Below are 18,873 nucleotides of genomic sequence, written 5' to 3'. Positions count from 1 at the left end.
CAGCCTTAATATAGAGGGAGCTTCTAAAAGTAAAAAATTAAAAATAGAAACAAGAATTCCACAGATACATATTAGAGATATAAATAGGCAGCTCATAGAGAATGATACGCAGATGACCCTTATTGACATTCAACCTTACTCACAAATACAATGCAAAGTAAAATTACCCTGAAAACCGTGTCTCACCTGTCAGATAAAAAGCCTCAAATTGGACAAAGTTATTTCGTTATCTATGAAATCTAGGAAAATAGATATCATAGATTGCTGGTGGGAGGGCTTGGGAGAGCAAAATGCTACAACCCCTGTAAAGAGAAATTCAGCAATATCTAGAAATTACACATTCATTTATCTTTTGACCTATAAGTCTCGTGTTTAGAGCTCCACTCTAGGCGCCTGGCGCGGTGGCTCATACCTGTAATCCCAGCACTTTGGGAGGCCGAGGCGGGTGGATCACAAGGTCAGGAGTTCGAGACCAGCCTGGCCAATATAGTGAAACCCCGTCTCTACTAAAAATACAAAAATTAGCTGGGCATGGTGGTGTGCACCTGTAATCCCAGCTACCCGGGAGGCTGAGGCAGGAGAATCGCTTGAACCCAGGAGGCGGAGGTTGCAGTCAGCTGAGATTGTACCACTGCACTCCAGCCTGGGCAATAGAGCAAGACTCTGTCTCAAAAAACAAACAAACAAAACAAACAAACAAACAAAAAACTCCACTCTAAAGATACAATGTCAAAAATATGAAAAGGCATGTGCACAAGGCTTTTAATTGCAGCACTATTTACAGTAGCAAAAAATCTGGAAACAAATGCCCATCAGTAAGGAACTTGTTGAATACATGATGGTACATCCACAAGGGAGCGATCAACTCCAGAGTATTATTAAGTGAAAAAAGAAGCAATATGAAGAAAAGTGAGTACAATAAACTATCATTTAACTAGTGATACATATACATTTTTCAATGGAGGGATAAACCGTAATTTTCTTTTTAAATGGCACCTGCATGGGGAAGGATGAGACAGAATGGAGGAGGCAAACAGAGAAACTAGGCTTTTCTACATATACTTTGTTTTGTAGATTGGACTGTAGAATCCTGTAAATATTTTATAGAATTATAAAACACAAAGTGGGCTTAAGCAAACTTTAAAATCAAAAGCAAAATGAAACAAATGATTCTGTGTATCAAGCTTGTGCTATACCCACACAGAGATGAATCATTTCTAGTGACTTTAAAACATGAAATTTTGTTCATTTCTAGTGGGATATACCATAAGGACAAAAAGAACTGCAAAACAATCTTAAGCTGTAAAGTCATTATATCATAGGTAGTTATGTTGGTATTATTTTATTTAGACTGTTATATGTACATTGTGAGATAAAGCAAACGAGCATTTGTGTTGGTGTCATTGAGAATCGGAACTTTCACCATGGGAAAAAAAGAGATGTGGTCATACAATTGATGAAATAAAAACTCTTTTGTCCTGATTTTGAATTGGAAGCATCTGTATAAACGTATCATTTCCTCTTAAGAACAAAACTGTATTCCTTCACTCTGTCCACTGAAAAGGCCTAGAAACAAACACCAGTCCAGTAACGACAAGCATCTCCAGCACCTAGAAAATAGTCCAGAGCTCCTTGTAGAAATGGATGACTCCTGGCTGGGCACACTGGCTCACCCCTGTAATCACAGCACTTTGGGCGGCTGAGGCAGGAGGATCACTTGAAGTCAGGAGTTCAAGACCAGCCCGGCCAACATGGCGAAACCACGTCTCTACTAAAAATACAAAAGTTAGCCAGGCATGGTGGCACATGCCTGAAGTCCCAGATACTCAGGAGGCTGAGGCAGGAGAATCGCTTGAACCTGGGAGGCAGAGGTTGCAGTGAGCCAAGATCGCACCACTGCACTCAGCCTGGATGAGAGAGCAAGACTGTCGCAAAAAACAAACAAACAAACAAAAAATGGATGACTTCAGATCTGAGGCAGGAAATCTGCAAGAGCCTAGCACATCCTATTATACCAGAAACCAAATAAGCAATAAAATCCAAATAAGATAATGTTAAAAGGATACAAGAGCCAACCTGAAGAGGCACCTATTGGCTCAGTATGAGACTATTTGCATATTAGTAAGAGTAACTACAGTGGATTAGAATATAACATATCTTTTTCATCATAGCTTCGGTATGATCCTAAAACAAAGAAACCGAAACAAAACCAAATAACAAAAAAGAAAACCCTCACTGATCACCTTTAGAGAATATCTGATTGGGAATTAACTAGAAACATTATAATATAAAGGAAAAGAAGCAAGCATTTATCCTACCTTTCTTATGAGAACTGTACCTCAGGGTTGATGAGAAGTACCTCTTTATAGGGGTATTCTAGTTACTAAGTGAAAAAGGAATGATAGAGTATTACCATTGGGCAACCCTTAGGGAAACAATGATCTAGGCAATGGTCATCAATGGCTGCTAACACAACAGAAGAGGAAACTACATATTACACACTTCTTAATAGATATGCACAATGGAACTTATAAGTATTCAGGTAAAAAAATATTACTTGAATCTGATATTGATCAAACTTCTAGATCCAATCATCAAGTTTTAGGAAATACAGTGGACAGAGGGTCACATTAAATGACACTGTGGGGAGGGGAATTATGAAAATCTGAATTGGGAAAATTCTATAGGACAAATGACCCAGTGTGATAAACAAATAAATTGGGGTAGCGGAGTAGAGAGAGATAGAGTGAGGGCAAACTTTTAAAGGAGGTTAAGAGACATTTAATTGCAACTGTGGACCTTATTACAACTGTGTACCTTATTACAACTGTGCTTTGTATCAAGTTAAAAATTACCAGATATTTGGGAAATTTAAGCACTGAGTGGGCATTGGGTAACATAGGAAATTATTGTTAATTTGTTATAGGTGTGATAATGGTATGGTAGTTATATTTAAAGAGTCCTTATCTTTTAGATACTAACATTTAGAGATATAAGCATACGTTTATAGATGAAATGATAAAATGTTGGGAACTTGCTTCAAAATAATCTGGGGATGTGGGAGTAGAAGGAATATAGATTAAACACATTTTTTCTACTTACATATATAATTGAAGTGTTTCATAATAAAAAGTTAAAAATAAATAAAAACCATAAAAAGTTAAAAACAAAACAAAAAATTTCCCAGCTGTTGCAGAGACTGTGCAAGGCAAGAAAATCTAAGAATCTTTCAGCCCTTCAGAATAAAGTCAGCTTTACAACTGTGAAGTCACATTCTTAAAATGCAGTCTGATTAAGAGATTCTCTGCATTCTCATTCCTTCTTGTCATAGACTAACGAAATACTTCACTGTAATCTAAAATACATCAGATCATTATATTTCTCTGTTCAAGTCTATCTGTAGCTCCCCAGTACTTTATCTGTACTCAGAAAAACAGCTGATGCCCTTGTAATAGCCTACAGAACTCTCCCTACTTGATATCCCCTCAGTGGTAGCCAGCCTCCAAGACGGTCCCCAAAAATGATCCCTACTTCCTGGTATTTGTTATTCTCTTCCAAGACTAGTCTATGTGATCAGTAAAATAACGAAAATGTGATGGCATGCTACTTCTGAGATTCGGTTATAGACACTGTGGCTTCCATCTTGGTTTCTTTCTCCCTCTTCCTTGGATCACTTGCTCCGGGGGAAACCAGCTGTCATGTCATCAGCAGTGCCATACAGTGGCCACGTAGTAAGAATTCTGGAGAACTGAATTCTCCTGCCAACAGCCCTGTCAGTGTGCATGGAGGCTGATCTTCCAGCTTCAGTCAAGTCACTTTTTCTTAAAGGGTTAGATGGTAAATAGTTCCAGCTTTGCAGGCCATGTGGTTTATATTGCAACTACTCAATTTTTCCATCATACACAACATGCAAAATAATGTGTTCCCAGAAAATCTTATTTATAAAAACAGGCAGTAGTTTGCTAACTCTTCCATGACTTCAGCACATGCTCACAGCTTGATTGCCACCTCATGAAACCCTGAACCAGAGCTATGCAGATAAGCTCCTCCAATTCTTGAGCCTCAGGAACTGTGAGATATATTTGTTTCAAGTTGCTACATTTTAGTGTAATCGATAACTAATATACCATCATCCCACTCTCCACACCCCACATATACCTCTTTTTACTTCTCTAATTTCACTTCTCTCTACTCTCCATCACTCAGTCAGCTGAGGTCACAGAGACCTCCTTGTTCCTTGATTATACCAGGGGTGCTTGTGCCTTTGGGCCTTTGTACTTGCTATTCTCTATGCCTGAAATGCTTCTCCCCAAGACATCTACTTGGTGAGACTCAGTATCTCCTTTAGGTCTTTACTCAAATGAGCCTTTCTCAGTAAAGTGAGGAGGGGAACAGTGAGGATGTTCCCTCATCCTACTTATAGACGCAACACACCTTCCTTCCTACATTCCCTATTTCCTTTATTTTTCTTCATAGCATTTACCACCATGTAACATATACTTTATTTTATTGTCTGTCTTCCTCTACTGGATTGTAATCTTCATGAAGGCAGGAGTTTCCATTTTGTTTACTTCAGTATCCAAAACAGTACCTAGCCTGCAGTAGCCCTCAATAAATTTTATTATTTAACAAACCTGCCAACACCTTAAAGGCATGAATATCTTACTTGACATAATATACCCAGCCCCTGGCACACAATAAATATTAAATGCTAAATTAGCTTTCAAGAATTTTAAACGTGAATATTAGATGTGTTTTTGAAAGATCACTCTAGGAAAAGAATAGAAGCAATTGGTGTTTGCTAATACTTGATTCTCATTTGCTCTCCATAGGCAATTTCACCCATCCTCATTGTTCATTACTTCCTAAATGTAATTTAACCTTAAAATTTGCATTGTCCCTGCTCAATTTCCCAAAGCCACCCTCTTTCTCAACTTTGGGTTGCATAACTTACTGTGTGACTTTGGATGAATTACTTAACTCTATGTGCCTCAGTTTCCCTAGCTGCCAATGTGGATATTAATACTTATCTCAAAAGAATGATGATAAATGAGTCAATTCATGTAAAATACTGAGAACAGGTCCGGTGCGGTGGCTCACACCTGTAATCCCAGCACTTTGGGAGGCCGAGACAGGTGGATCACTTGAGGTCAGGATTTCAAGACCAGCCTAGCCAACATGGTGAAACCCCATCTGTACTAAAAAAATACAAAAATTAGCCAGGTGTAGTGGTAGGCGCCTGTAATCCCAGCTACTCGGAAGGCTGAGGCGGGAGAATCACTTGAGCCTGGGAGGTGGAGGTTGCAGTGAGCCATGGTCATGCCACTGCACTCCTGCCTGGGCAACAAAGCGAGACTCCCTCTCAAAAAACAAAACAAAACAACAAAAAGTCCATTCTCCACAATACAGTCTGATATTTTTCAAAATGCTCATCTCATCAGGTCACATTACTTTCATTACTCCCATTGCCCTCAAGATGAAAACATGGACTTCAGTCCTGCATTGGCTAGCTTCTACTTTTCCAGATTATCCTCATGATCACATTTAGTCCAGAATGTACTCTGGCCAACCAGACTCCCAATGCCCTGAGAACTTCAGAAGTGCTCCCCCCTCTGTCTGGAACACCCTACTTTCCCCTTCCCAGATACTGTCTACCTTTCCTGTTCTACAAAGTGCTCACAAACTTTGACTTCCCAGATGAAATTCCTTTTATTAAGCCCTCCCTTTGGTAGCAGCAAATTTGTTCGCATGTGATTTGATCAGTTTCCCTCATCATACTAACACAACAGAGTAGGCTGAGCGTTTTTACTCACCATCACATACATCCTCAATGTTCTGCAGCGGCGCACAGTAGTAGGTACCTGGTTAACTATTTGTGAAAAACATGAAAAATAGAAAAAATGGGGTAGAGCCAAGTTAGGAAGTTGAGTCATTCAAGAATCAAGGAGTTGCTGCACTGAGGTATTGCACAAAGATGATGGGAGCACTTAAATTTTTAGGAAAATGCATTAAAACAATTAAACTATCATTTCAAGCAATCCCCAAACCAATTAATGCATATATTAGGTTGTAACTGTCAAGATACGTTTGGCAATACAATTGTATTAGCATCAGGACTCATCTAAGTACCTGAAGCAGTGGCAGCATCAGGCTCAGTGGTACAAAAAGGCACATCATTCTCGTCTTCTCCAATCTCCTGCAGTATGGATTCTGCCAAACCATTTCAATTAGAGCTTTCAAAGGTCACTTTATTCAGGAGAAAGGGTCCATCCACTTTTAAGTTTTAATAGACAACCAACATTCCAGTGTAGGGGTAGGGGCTTTTGAGAAAGAGATGAAGATGGTCTGAGACAGGATTCCAACCAAGTGAATTAATTTTTCAGACAAGGACCACAGTAGATTCAGTAGCTGAGTTGAGATTTGGTTTTGAGTTTCTGGTTCCTACAAGGTGGGCAGTGAGGGCTTTCTAATAAGCAGTTAAACATTGGTTTATAGCAAGACTCACACCCATAGAGTCTTTGGGCTAACTAGAAGAACAAATTCTGAAGCAGAAGAGTAACACAGAGCAACTTACATGAAAGAACTGCTCTAAGCACTTGAGATTACAAACTATTAAAAATGATATTTGAGACTGTCAAGACAATCATATACATTTTATACAGCTATATAAAAAATTGTTCTACAGTTAAGATTTCCTGGCCAGGCATGGAGGCTCACAGCTAGATAGATCACTTGAAGTCAGGAGTTCAAAACCAGGCTGGCCAACATGGCCAAACTCTACTGAAAGTACAAAAAATTAGTTGGGCATGGTGGTACATACCTGTAATTCCAGCTATTTGGGAAGCTGAGTCATTGCACTCCAGCCTGTGAGACACAACAAGACTGTCTAAAAAAAAGATGTCCTATATAACACTACTTTTACCTGAGTACATGAAAGATTTTGGAAATCCTGGGAAAAAAATTCTACTAGCTATAAGCTATTTAAATACTGTTGACAGAAATTATCAGAGGGAAATCAAAATCATGTAAACAGCATACTCAAATAAAAGAATGAGATAAAAGTTTAAGAGTATAATATTTTTTATTCACTGATAGCAAAGCCCTGTAAGGGGAGCCTTTGCCTAGTCCTCCGACTCTGATTCATCTTCATCTTGACTAATCTGGAAGTAACGAAGTTCATAGGTCTCCTTGTCAGATGCAACCACTCGAAGCCAATCACGAAGATTGTTTTTCTTAAGGTATTTCTTGGTAAGGTATTTCAAATACCTTTAAAATAAAAACATAAATTTCATTAAGAAATACAATTCCTACTATGTAAAGGTTTATTGTATGAAAAATATACATCATTTTCATCTTTTCTGTACCTAGCTTCCTCCAAAGTATTTCATCCTTCCTTTCACACTATGCATTGTGCAAGACTGTTAGGGTAGCATCCTCTTGTCATACTGCCACAGCCAAATTATTTAAGCAATATGATTTTACTCTTCAAATATATTATGTATGTGTGTGTATATATATATATATGTATGTGAAAACGTTAACACCCCCTTCACCACTATTAAGCCCCCTAACTCCCAATCCCACCCTGGCTCAAGAGGGAACCTATTAATAGGGTTAAATTCTTACTATGCTCATTAAGTCTCAACTTCTCTGAAAATTCTTAGGCCCTCTCTACATGTAATGTAATCAGAGTTGTATTTCATAGTAATTATCTGATTATCTGTAAGATCCTTGAGGACAGCTACTACATTTTTATCTCTGAATCCTTAGTGACTATAATCTCAGTTAACATGTACTGCAACCACTTTAGTCCAAGCCATCATCGTTTCTTACTGAAATCAGCTCTTACACCTTCAGTCTTTTTCAGCCACAATGAACAATTGCTTCCCCTTACACATCCCATGGCTTTCAAGATCTGCTCCCCAGACACCCTCCCACCTCATGCATTCCTCCCAAAACACTACACCCCAGACACACTGGCTTTGTTATTATTACTTTAATCCACCAGGCTTCTGGTTCATCCTGCCTGTAACAATTATCCCCCAATTGCAAGGCTCACTTCTGCATTTCATTTCCTGAACAACTTATCAACTTACCCAAAAACTTTGCAACTAGCTTTATGCCCTTACAGCACTTATCACTGCTTGATTAATTCCATTTCACTCTCTCCCTTCTCCACTAGAAGTTTCTTGGTGGTGGTTAAACTGTCTGCTTGGTTCACTGTTGGGTTACCCAGTCCTGTGCTGCCCATGAAGTATTTAATATATGGTGAATAAAACAAAAACTGGCAGCAAGATGTTAAGACTTTGCTTCTGATCGGCTACCTCTCCTGAATAAATAACTAAAACCTTAAAAAATTTTAAGAAATGGTTTGTATCATTAAGTTGAGACAATCCTCCTATGTACACATTAGACATGTTTCTTGCAACACACTCAAATACTAAAGTACTCAGCATTAAAGGTTATATACAACTTGGATTTACAGGGCCTGTAATTTACGGGACCGGGACCGTGGACACAACTGCCCTATATTCTAGCAATAAATTACACTTACAACTAGAATCAGCAATTGGCACTCATTTACTGAATTTCCCATTTATGTAGGCCTTTAGTAAGTTCTTATTTATTCTTGCATATAAACAGAATACATGTAATAATTACACATTCTATGAAATATTCCAAAAACTACTATAATTTTATTAAAATTTGCAAAGGTACCAACCTTTTAGAGAACTGTTTCTCGGAAACAACTGTGATTTTATTCTTGAAGCGTTCAATGTGAACAACATTCCCGAGATTTCCAGTTTTGCCATTGACTTTAACCTTCTCCCGTAGAAATTGTTCCTATTTTAAAACAGAAAAAATGCACAGCTAGGGAAGAGAACCCTAGATATTCACTAGGGAAGGTACCCTAGGAATACAGCTTAGGTTATTATCAAATATTACATATTTAAACCACTATAAATAACTCAGATTATAAAAATGAGCCGAGTAGAATGATACTTACAAAATTTCCAGAATCAAAAATTCCATCTTCTACTGGATGAGTGAGGTCCAAATTAAACTTCCAGGTTGACCTTTTGGGCTTCTTGTCTTTCTGCTACATAAATGCGAAATAATTATGTTAGCTATATAAAACAATTTATTCAATTGGTACAAACAATTTTAAAGTTTGTACCAATGCAATCTGTACAATGTACTGTGAGGTTACATATACAGAAATGTAACAAAAATAAAAATTAAAAAACCCCACCCACCCCAGGATTGATGTGAACCTCTAACCAAGTCCTAATATGTTCAAGATGTCAAAAGGTTATGGACTTTCATTGTTTTCCATACCACCGATGTTCAACTTTAAACTATCATGCTTTACTGCCACCCCACTGCAGATGGAAACAGATTAGTAAACCTCCTAGCCCAAGCACAATTAAGTGCCAGAGCCAGGATTCCATCCATCTATGTCTAGGAAATTCAATTCTTACGTTGTTATAGGCAAGGGAAGAGGACTTCGGTTAAAAAAAAAAAAAGAAAGAAAAAAAATTTTTAAAAACAACCAAATAAAGGCTAGGCGCGGCCCCAGCACTCTGGGAGGCTGAGGCAGGAGGATCACTTGAGGTCAGGAGTTTGAGACCAGCCTGGCTAACATGGTGAAACCCCATCTCTAGTTAAAATACAAAAATTAGCCAGGTGTGGTGATGCATGCTTGTAATCCTAGCTATTCAGAAGGCTAAGTCGGGAGGATTGCTTGAACCCAGGAAACGGAGGTTGCAGTGAGCCTGATCATGCCACTGTACTCCGACCTGGTGGACAGACTCTGTCTCAACAAAAAAGAAAAGCCAACACCGTGGAACTTAAATTTTCCATATCCAAACCTTTTATACCAAGACCATATAATATGGCTACATAAGCAAAATGTTGCTGTAGCCAGTAACCAGGTACATTCACTGTAATATAAACAAATCAGTATTTATCAGATGATAACCTCCAATTTCGATCCACCCAAAAGGCTACCAAGCATTACACCTTAGTTTGCTTTCTCAGGTAGCACGGTAACATGTACCAAAAGAAAATCACGCAGTTGGCGCAGAAGTTAATTTGGGAGACACAAACAATTTCTGTCTAATGGAACAGATAACCCTGTAGGGTTTATGGCCATGCTGGGCATTACCCAGCTTTGTAGCTAGCCCAGCAATTTTATCCTAACTTTTTCTGTAAATTACATATATATACCTATCTTTTCAGATATTCTTAGGAACATTTTAACATCTTACTGGTTCCTTTACTAACGACTTAAGTACAATATCTGAAGCAGGTTCATTTCACATTGCTGGAATCTAGGCTTTTACTTTTCTAAAAATTACTTCACAGAGAAGTTTCTTCCCCAACTGAAAGTTCTCAGAAACTTCTGTGATGTCGGCCATCGCGGGAGCTGAGCGCCTCGGAGTTCCCTCTGGCCTGGCACAGGTCGTCAGACCGGCCCGATTACTCACCTTTCCCCTACCCAGTCCAGAGTGGCAAAAGCATTATCAGGCGCAAGACAGTAAATAAATGGCTCAGATTGCAGTACCAGTGGCCAATTTACAGCTGTGCCTCCCTCTTTCCCGCGTGTCCAAAACCACCCATTCTAAACCAATTCCGAGCCCAGCTCCAACTCCACTAGACCGCATGGCAGATGCCAGAAGTCTCGAAAAACAATTCAGGATCCTCGCGTTTTGGTTGTGTTTCTGACCCAGCCTCCACTATTCCCCTCCCTTTATCTCGACTGAGACGTCCCCACTCGACAGATGCAAAATTCGTTAGAGCAAAAATCATTAAATTGCCGCACAACACTCCCACGAAGACATCGCTCACTCACCGGCGCCATCTTGCGAGTCGGCCGCGCGAGCAGAGAGGAAGCTACGACCGAGCGTCTGTATTTATACCAAAGCGTGCTGCGTCACGCGCTGAGAGCGTCAGATTGTCGCCTCCAGGAAAAGAAAGCAGGAGGAGCGCGGAGGCCGGTAACCTGGGAAACCAGTGCGCAGTCCGACGCCAGTAGGGAATCGGCTTTCCGCGGGCGCACGCAGGTGGCAGTGGTTGAACTGACTCTCGGGTTTCCGCTCCTGGCTGTACAAGTTGATTGATCGCAGTGGCCCCTACAGTTACCTAGTGGCTGCTCCCGGATACGGACGCACGCGAGGGATGCAGGGGTCATCTTTCACTAATCACCGGAATCCCGTTTCCAATCAGGGCAAGACAGTGTCTCGGGTTGCTTTGGGATCTCCTCTTTTATTGCAGTTATAATCCTCCAGCCAAAAAGTTATTTGTTTGTGTTTTGTCTGTGAGCCTCGTTTTCTAAATGACTGTTGAGGGAAATCGGTGCTTCGGGGACCAGGTCCTCGGAAAAAAAGCATTTATGTATATGTATGGGCGTGGTGGCCCACACCTGTAATCCCAGCACTTTGGGAGGCCGAGGCCGGAGGATCTCTTGAGCCCAGGAGTTCGAGACCACCCTTGGCAGCATAGGCATAGGGAGAATCCGTCTCTACAAACAATTTAAAAAAAATTAGCCCGGGTGGTGGTGCGCTTCTGTATTCCCAGCCACTTGGGAGGCTGAGGCAGGAACATTGCTAAACTTGGGAGGAGAAAGTTGCAGAGTCGAGATCTGCCACTGCACTACAGCCTGCGTGACAGAGTGAGACTCTGTCTTAAAGAGAAAAACACGTAGTGCTTGCTTCTTGTTCATTCGTTTGTATAATTTATCATGGGTTTTAGAGTTAATGCCAGGTCTCTTGATTTCCATCCAAAATGCTCCCCAGTTAAAATTCAATGAATGTTTGCTGTGACCTATCAGTATGTACAAGACATACGAGGGTGGAAGTGTCTTGCTGACAAAAGGAAAAAGTAGCTTTTGAGCTTTGAAGGATTGTAAATTGACATCAGATTAGAAGGTAATACGTTTTCGCGGAGATGAAATTATCATACCTAGGGGTAGGGGTATGGGATGGGGTGGACTTTGTTGTTAATTTGAAGAATGACCCCAGAAAGTAAGAACTGTTCATGGCCTTTATGCCAGCAAGTAGTTATCGTGGAAACTATGCTTTAATAGAGCATATGACTTGTGGAGTCTGAAGAGAGGCCCTGAATTCCTAGAAGAAATCCATTTCAACAAGATTTTTTAGTTGTCTGCCTTAAGAGCCACAATAATTACATTTCTTTTTCCAAACATTAAAGGGATAGAAGGGAGCCATTGGCATTTCCTCCTCAAAGGCTGCCTAAGCTGAGGGGCAGAAATGATTCTTATTTTGCTTGTCTTTAGCAGTCTTCCATGTCTTGACAATAAACTCCTTAAGCACTATTAAGCCATTTGTACAAAGAGGATATGAAAACATACCTGTTTCACAATAACAAGTAATCGCCAAATAACTAATTAGAAACTGTAATGGGGGAAAAATTTGTCAATTAGAACAAAAAAAAAACACCAAAACTTAAGAATATTAACGAGAAATGTATTAAATAATAATACATTTATATTATATAATAAAAAATATTAATACATTTATATTATATAATAAAAAATAATATTCAGATGGGAAGACTAAAAGTTGTAAATAATTCAGTTCTTCCCAAACTGCGTGTGTGGGCATGTATATAGTCACACAATGCTAGTCAATACCCCATAGTTATTTTTTAAAAATTTGACAGCTAATTAAAAAAATGATTTTAACATTTATTTTAGATTCAGAGGGTACATGTGCAGTTTTGTTACGTGAGTATATATAGTGACGGTGGGGTTTGTGGTGCGATTGATCCCTTCACCCAGGTAGTGAAAATAGTACCCAGTAGTTAGATTTTCAACCCTTACCCACTTCTAGTAGTCCCAGTGTCTATTTTGTAAAAATTTACTGATACATCATCATTGTATATATTTCTATATATAATATTGCATGGGATAATGTGATATTTTAATACATGGATACAATATGTAATGATCAAATCACAGTAATTTGGATATTAAACACCTCAAACATTTTTCATTTTTTTGTGTGTTGAGAACATTCCATGATGTCCATGAGTATCCAATGTTTAGTTCCCACTTATAAGTGAGAAGTACAATATTTGGTTTTCTGTTCCTGCATTAATTCGCCTAGGATAATGGCCTCCAGCTGCAGCCATGTTGCTGCAAAGTACATGATTTCGTTATTTATGGCTTGTGTTGACAGCTAATTCTAAATTACGACTCAATAAATGTCTGAAAAGAGCCAAGACACTTTAGAACAATGAAAGGGAGTGTGCCTTTCCAGCTCTTTCAATATAAGATATTGTAATAGATGATAGATATGTATTTAATATAAACTTCAGTCATTGGATCTATATGATGCTGAAGCCTTAGTAAATGGATCAGTAAGCAAAAAAATACAGAAAAACTCCTCCATATGTAACAACCTTACGAATGGCTAAAATATAGTTTTATTTTTATGTATGCATTTATTTATTTTTTAGAGACATAGTCTTGCTCTATTGCCTAAGCTGGAGTGCAGTGGTGCAATCTCAGCTCACTGCAACCTCTGTCTCCCGGGTTCAAGCAATTCTCCTGCTTCAGCCTCCCAAGTAGCTGGGATTACAGGCGCTTACCACCACACACGGCTAATTTTTCTATTTTTAGTAGGGATTTCGCCATGTTGACCAGGCTGGTCTCGAACTCTTGGCCTCAACTGATCCGCCCACCTTGGCCTCCCAAAGTGCTGGGATTACAGGTGTGAGCCATTGTGCCTGGTCTAAAATATAGTTTTATAAATAATTTTTTAATGTATGCTTGAGCTGGTGGAAAAGTAAAATAATTTTTAGGGAGCAGAAATGACAAGCCATGATCCTACATGTTTGGAGCTTGAATTAGCTCTGCCCAGATAGCATGAAAAAGCTCCAAACTGAGTATGTAGTTTAAAGTGTGCTTGTATTATTAACACCAGACAGAAGCAAGGGCAAATGCTCTCTGGAGAAATGCATTTTAGACTCTGGATTTTCTATTCTATTCCATTGACCTATCTTTTCACTTGCCAGTACCTCACTGTTTTGATATAGAGGCTTTGTAATATGTTTTAATTTCTGGTCATGCTAGTCCCCACTCAGTTCTGTCTTTTCAATATTTTCGTAGTGATTCTTGCACGTTCATATTTCTGTATGAACTTTATTAACAACTTGTTTAACTTCATTTAAAAAACTTGGCATTTTTATTAAGACTGTATTAAAATTATAAATTAAATTAGGTAGAACTATCATCTTACTAACTAGCTATCAACCAATAATATGGAATTTGTTCAGGTCAACTCTGTCTTTTGGGAGTGATTTATAGCTTTCCTTGTATAGGCTTTGAACATTTTCCTTTCATTATGTCTTCTAATTGGTTATTATTTGTATATATAAAACTATTTATTTTTGCATGTTAATTTTATTTCCTGCTACCTTGATGGACAACTTTATTGTTTGAGTTAGCTTTATCATTGATTATCTGGGATTTTCCAGATATACTATCAGATCATCTGAAAACAGAAAAGTCTTATTTTTTCTTTTATTCTTAAAATTTTAATACGTCTATTTTCTCTTGTCCACTTGTACTGGCTAATACTTCCAAAACAATAGGGGTCAAGATATTGAGCATTCTTGTCTAGTTCTTGACCTTAGTGAGACTGCCTTCAGCATTTCTCCACCAAGGAAAAGGCTAGCTTTTGGAATTTTATGCAAACACACACACACATATATATGCACATGTTTATACATATGTATACACACACATACATAGCTGTTAGGTGTACCATGTTAACATATATAAACATAAATACATTTACATCAAATAAGTATTCATACATGTCTATTTTCTAAAGAGATTTTTTAAGAATGGATCTTGTTGCCGGGCGCGGTGGCTCAAGCCTGTAATCCCAGCACTTTGGGAGGCCGAGGCGGGTGGATCACGAGGTCAGGAGATCGAGACCCTCCTGGCTAACACGGTGAAACCCCGTCTCTACTAAAAATACAAAAAACTAGCCGGGCGCGGTGGCGGGCGCCTGTAGTCCCAGCTACTCGGAGGCTGAGGCGGGAGAATGGCGGGAACCCGGGAGGCGGAGCTTGCAGTGAGCCGAGATCGCGCCACTGCACTCCAGCCTGGGCGACACAGCGAGACTCCGTCTCAAAAAAAAAAAAAAAAAAAAAAAAAAAAAAAAAAAAAAAAAAAAAAAAAGAATGGATCTTGTTTTACCTAAATTTTTTTTCAGTATGCAGAAAATCATGTTTTTTCAAATTTTTAATTTGTTTATTTGAAACAGATCTTGCTTTGTCACCCAGGGTGGAGTGCAGGCACAGTCACAGCTCACTGTAGCCTCCACCCCCTGGGCTCCAGTGATCATCCGACCTCAGCCTCCTAAGTAGCTGAGACTACTGGTGCGCTCCACCACACCTGGCTAATTGTATTTTTTTGTAGAGATGGGGTTTCGCTATGTTTCCCAAGTTGGTCTCAAATCCTGGGCTCAAGCCATCCATCCGTTTCGGATTACAGGCGTGAGCCACCATGCCCAGCCTTCTTTTTTCCCTTTATACCTATTAATATAGTAAATGCTATGAAAAGATTTCCCAATATATTAATATATGTCCTATGATAGTGAGCTATATTAATAGATTTTCTAATATTGAACCATTCTTACATTTCTGATAGACACTGGTGTATTACTTTCTTCATGTGGTGTTTGAGTCTAAAAACTAGTATTATATTAGGATTTTTGCTTCAATATATTTTTTGTTATTTTTAACAGGTTTAGGATCAAAGTTATACTTGCTTCGTAAAAAGAATTTAGATTATTTTCCCTATTCTGAAACATTGTACATAATGTTAGGACCATATGGTCTCTGAAAGTTTGGTAAAATTCTCCTATGAAACCATTTGGACCCCGTTTTGTTTGGTTGGTTTCTTTGTGGGAACAGCAACCCCAGCTTGGTTTCTTTGTGGGACAGTTTCTTGACAACTTTCTGTAGTTCTATTAAAATTACAGTTTAAGCTTTCTGTCTTTACTGAGGTCAATTTTAATAACCATATTTTCCTAAGAAACTGTATCATCTAGGTTTTCAAATTTATGTGCATAGATTTGCAGTTTTGTTTTATTTTTATTTCCTCTACATTATCAGTGATTCCTTCTTGTCATTTCCCATTTTTGCATTTGTGCTTTCTTCATGTTTATTAAATAGCTAATGATCAATCTATTTTGTTAATTTTTCCAATAACTAGAATTTTAATCTATTTAATTTGCTATTTTTCTTATTCATCTCATTAATTTCTGCTTTTGTTATTGTTACTTCCTCCTGTGTGCTTCCTTTTGGTTTATTTTTCTAGCTGTTTGATTTACTATTTACTTATGTTCATTCTGTCATTTTTATTTATATAGATGGTAGGGCAATGAATTTTCCTCTGATAATACTTTTACATAGATTCTAATATATAGTATTTTCATTATCTTTCAGGAATTCCTTAATTTTTGTATTTCCCTTTTCATTGTACACTGCATAATAGGTTTTAAATTTCTAGTTAGAAAGACCTTTTTATTTTCTAGTTTTAATTTCACTTGGGACTGGTAACACAGTGTTTTTAATATTTCTGCTTTATAGAAGCTACTGCTGTTTTCTTTATGCTCTAAATGTCCTTTTTTTTGTGTGAAAGTTCTATTTGCCTTGGAAAGAAAATCTCTAACATCAGGATGGTAATATTTGATATATGTGCAAAAGATTTACCTCATTGATTGTATAGCAATTAAAATGAGCTACAGTGACAGCCACATTAAGTGAAATTCGCATAATTATGAAGGAAAAATGCAGACACACTATGAGTGTTAGTCGATGAACTTCTTCATTAGAATCTGTTGGGGATCTGCTGGGCCTTTTTGGCTTTCTTGGGCACTAGACTACAAGTCATTGTGGTCCTGGGAAGTGTCCCTGGGTGTAGCCAAAAATTATTTTAACTGGATTCAGAAAAAAAAACCAAACTTCTCAAATTGGACAATGGATTGATACAACCTTGTAGGTACGTCCTTTTGAACCAATACACAACCAGTGGTTGTAACTGATATGACTACAAGTATTGTGGGAAACAGATATTTTAAGTTCCCAGTGGAGTGAATAATTTAGACAAGCAGTATGGTTTCCAAATATGCAGTTCCATAGAAGGCCATTCTATTTGGATAGAATGTTTAATGATTTAATGATGGGGGGGTGGGGGAAGGATAAGATGCAGGTAAATTGTAAGAGACACAACTCATAATTAGCCCTTTTCAGTCTTCTTTTTCCCTCCTATGCCTCCCTCTGGGTAACTGGGCTACCGAATTTGCAAGTGGCAAAAAGGAGTGGGGATAGAGGCTAGAAGACCTTAACCGGTACTTCTTTTACTGCCCCACTTTGCATTGTGGTTCTGGTAGATTATGGGTATTTGTAATGATCATAGATACAAGGTGACAACTGCCATGGTATCTCTGGCATGGCTCCCATGTCAGGGAGCAAGAGGGATGTTCTAGAATGGTACAGTGTATAAGGAAGAAACCACTGAGCCACCTAGAAATGAACATGTCCAGTTGGTGTGCATTAGACACAGTGAGGACTGGCAAAAGGGTGAAGCGTTTGCTTCAGGGAATTATCGCACCACTCATGTTGTGGAAAGGGAACAGCAACTCCAGCTTGTAGGAAAGAAACACCTCAGACCCTGGGAAATCAGGGGTGAGGGAAGTAGCACTGCCCTCTCTTACATTAAATATCTCTGGAAGGACACATAGGAAGGGGATGAAGAGGGGAAAATGTCTTTAGTCTTTTGTACCTGCTGAATTTTGAACCAAGTGACTATTTTATATAGTTTAAAAAACATTAAACATTTAAAAATAAAACTGTACCTAAACCTCAAACTAATATTTAGAAATTAATAGTCCCAGCCATAATGCTAGGGCACTACGTGAGGACCTAGAATATAAAAGTACTCAATAAAAACAAGTTAGATTTTTTTTTAAAGTGGCATACACTTAAGTCATACAATTTTTGGGTATGAAATTGTTTTAAAGATGTAGATACACACGAATAGGGCAAGCTGTTAAGTTAACTTTATTTTTATTTAATACAACTGATGAAGTTAACAGACAAATATATTTTAATAATATAACAAAGTTATTATTATTAGGGTATTATCTACATTTTAAGGTTTTTTAAGTCAAAGACTTAACATCTGAATTTTAACTATTTTTGAAATGTAAAATGCACAATTAGTAATACCCATACTACATATCTTAAAATTTTAAAGTTTTAGTGAAAACATTTGAGTCTCTGCAGGTAAAAGCAATAGTTCTCCTGTATCTAAGGAAAAAAATGTAGTACTAAAAAAGTGCCACTGGATTTAGACAATGCTAAACTGTTTCCTTTTTGGGGAGGAGGACAAAGTACATAATAGTATAGAACTAGTCATTTTCATTATACTAGTGTAGAACTAGTAATTTGCATTTGCTTTGTAACAAGCACAAGAGTGCTTATTTATAGTAGATATTAACCACAATAAGTAACTCCTCAAAAAAGATCACAGCTATGATGGGTGACAAGCTGTTCAGTCATTGCTGAAAATAGTCCAGAGTTTTTTAAAAAGTGCAATCTTGATCTGAGATAAATGTAAGTCTACCAATACCAAGAAACAGTTTTAGGGACTTCATATAAATACAGTAACCTGTCTTTTTTGTTTTGTAAAATAGGATTCTACCTGTTCTAAGGAGGGGAATAGTGGTAGATAGCAAATTCTGGCAACAAGTATGTTTCTAGCAGGTGAAAGCCTGGTATGCATTCTATAAGATGCATCTTTTACGGAAAGAAAACATGCTTATTAGATGT

At 38.2% G+C, this 18,873-nt stretch overlaps 1 protein-coding gene across 2 annotated transcripts; it reads right to left on the bottom strand.

The window, feature by feature from the left end:
- Window positions 1-7,056: 7,056 nt before the first annotated feature.
- On the bottom strand, window positions 7,057-11,179 carry RPL22L1 (ribosomal protein L22 like 1). Of its 2 annotated transcripts, none has more exons than XM_010365075.2 (4): window positions 10,856-11,179; window positions 9,008-9,100; window positions 8,723-8,844; window positions 7,057-7,266 (listed from the first exon to the last, which is right to left on the bottom strand). In XM_010365075.2, the coding sequence occupies exons 1-4, from the start codon at window positions 10,862-10,864 to the stop codon at window positions 7,122-7,124; spliced, it is 369 nt and encodes a 122-aa protein (XP_010363377.1). In that variant the 5' UTR covers window positions 10,865-11,179; the 3' UTR covers window positions 7,057-7,121. The 2 variants fall into 2 exon arrangements, with proteins under 2 accessions (XP_010363377.1, XP_010364035.1); XM_010365733.2 differs by having other exon boundaries at window positions 9,008-9,097; window positions 10,856-10,884.
- Window positions 11,180-18,873: the final 7,694 nt, after the last annotated feature.

This window comes from Rhinopithecus roxellana, chromosome 1, assembly GCF_007565055.1.
Source record: "Rhinopithecus roxellana isolate Shanxi Qingling chromosome 1, ASM756505v1, whole genome shotgun sequence".
In the NCBI taxonomy this organism is placed as follows: Eukaryota; Metazoa; Chordata; class Mammalia; order Primates; family Cercopithecidae; genus Rhinopithecus; species Rhinopithecus roxellana.
This window is presented reverse-complemented; position numbering and strand designations above follow the sequence as displayed.

Bases quoted from the DNA above. Each gene is read 5' to 3' on its own strand.
- RPL22L1 (XM_010365075.2), bottom strand. The intron at 8,845-9,007 runs GTAAGTATCATT...GTTTTAAAATAG, and splicing joins TTTTTGATTCTGGAAATTTT to GAACAATTTCTACGGGAGAA. The intron at 7,267-8,722 runs GTTGGTACCTTT...TTTATTTTAAAG, and splicing joins GAGAAACAGTTCTCTAAAAG to GTATTTGAAATACCTTACCA.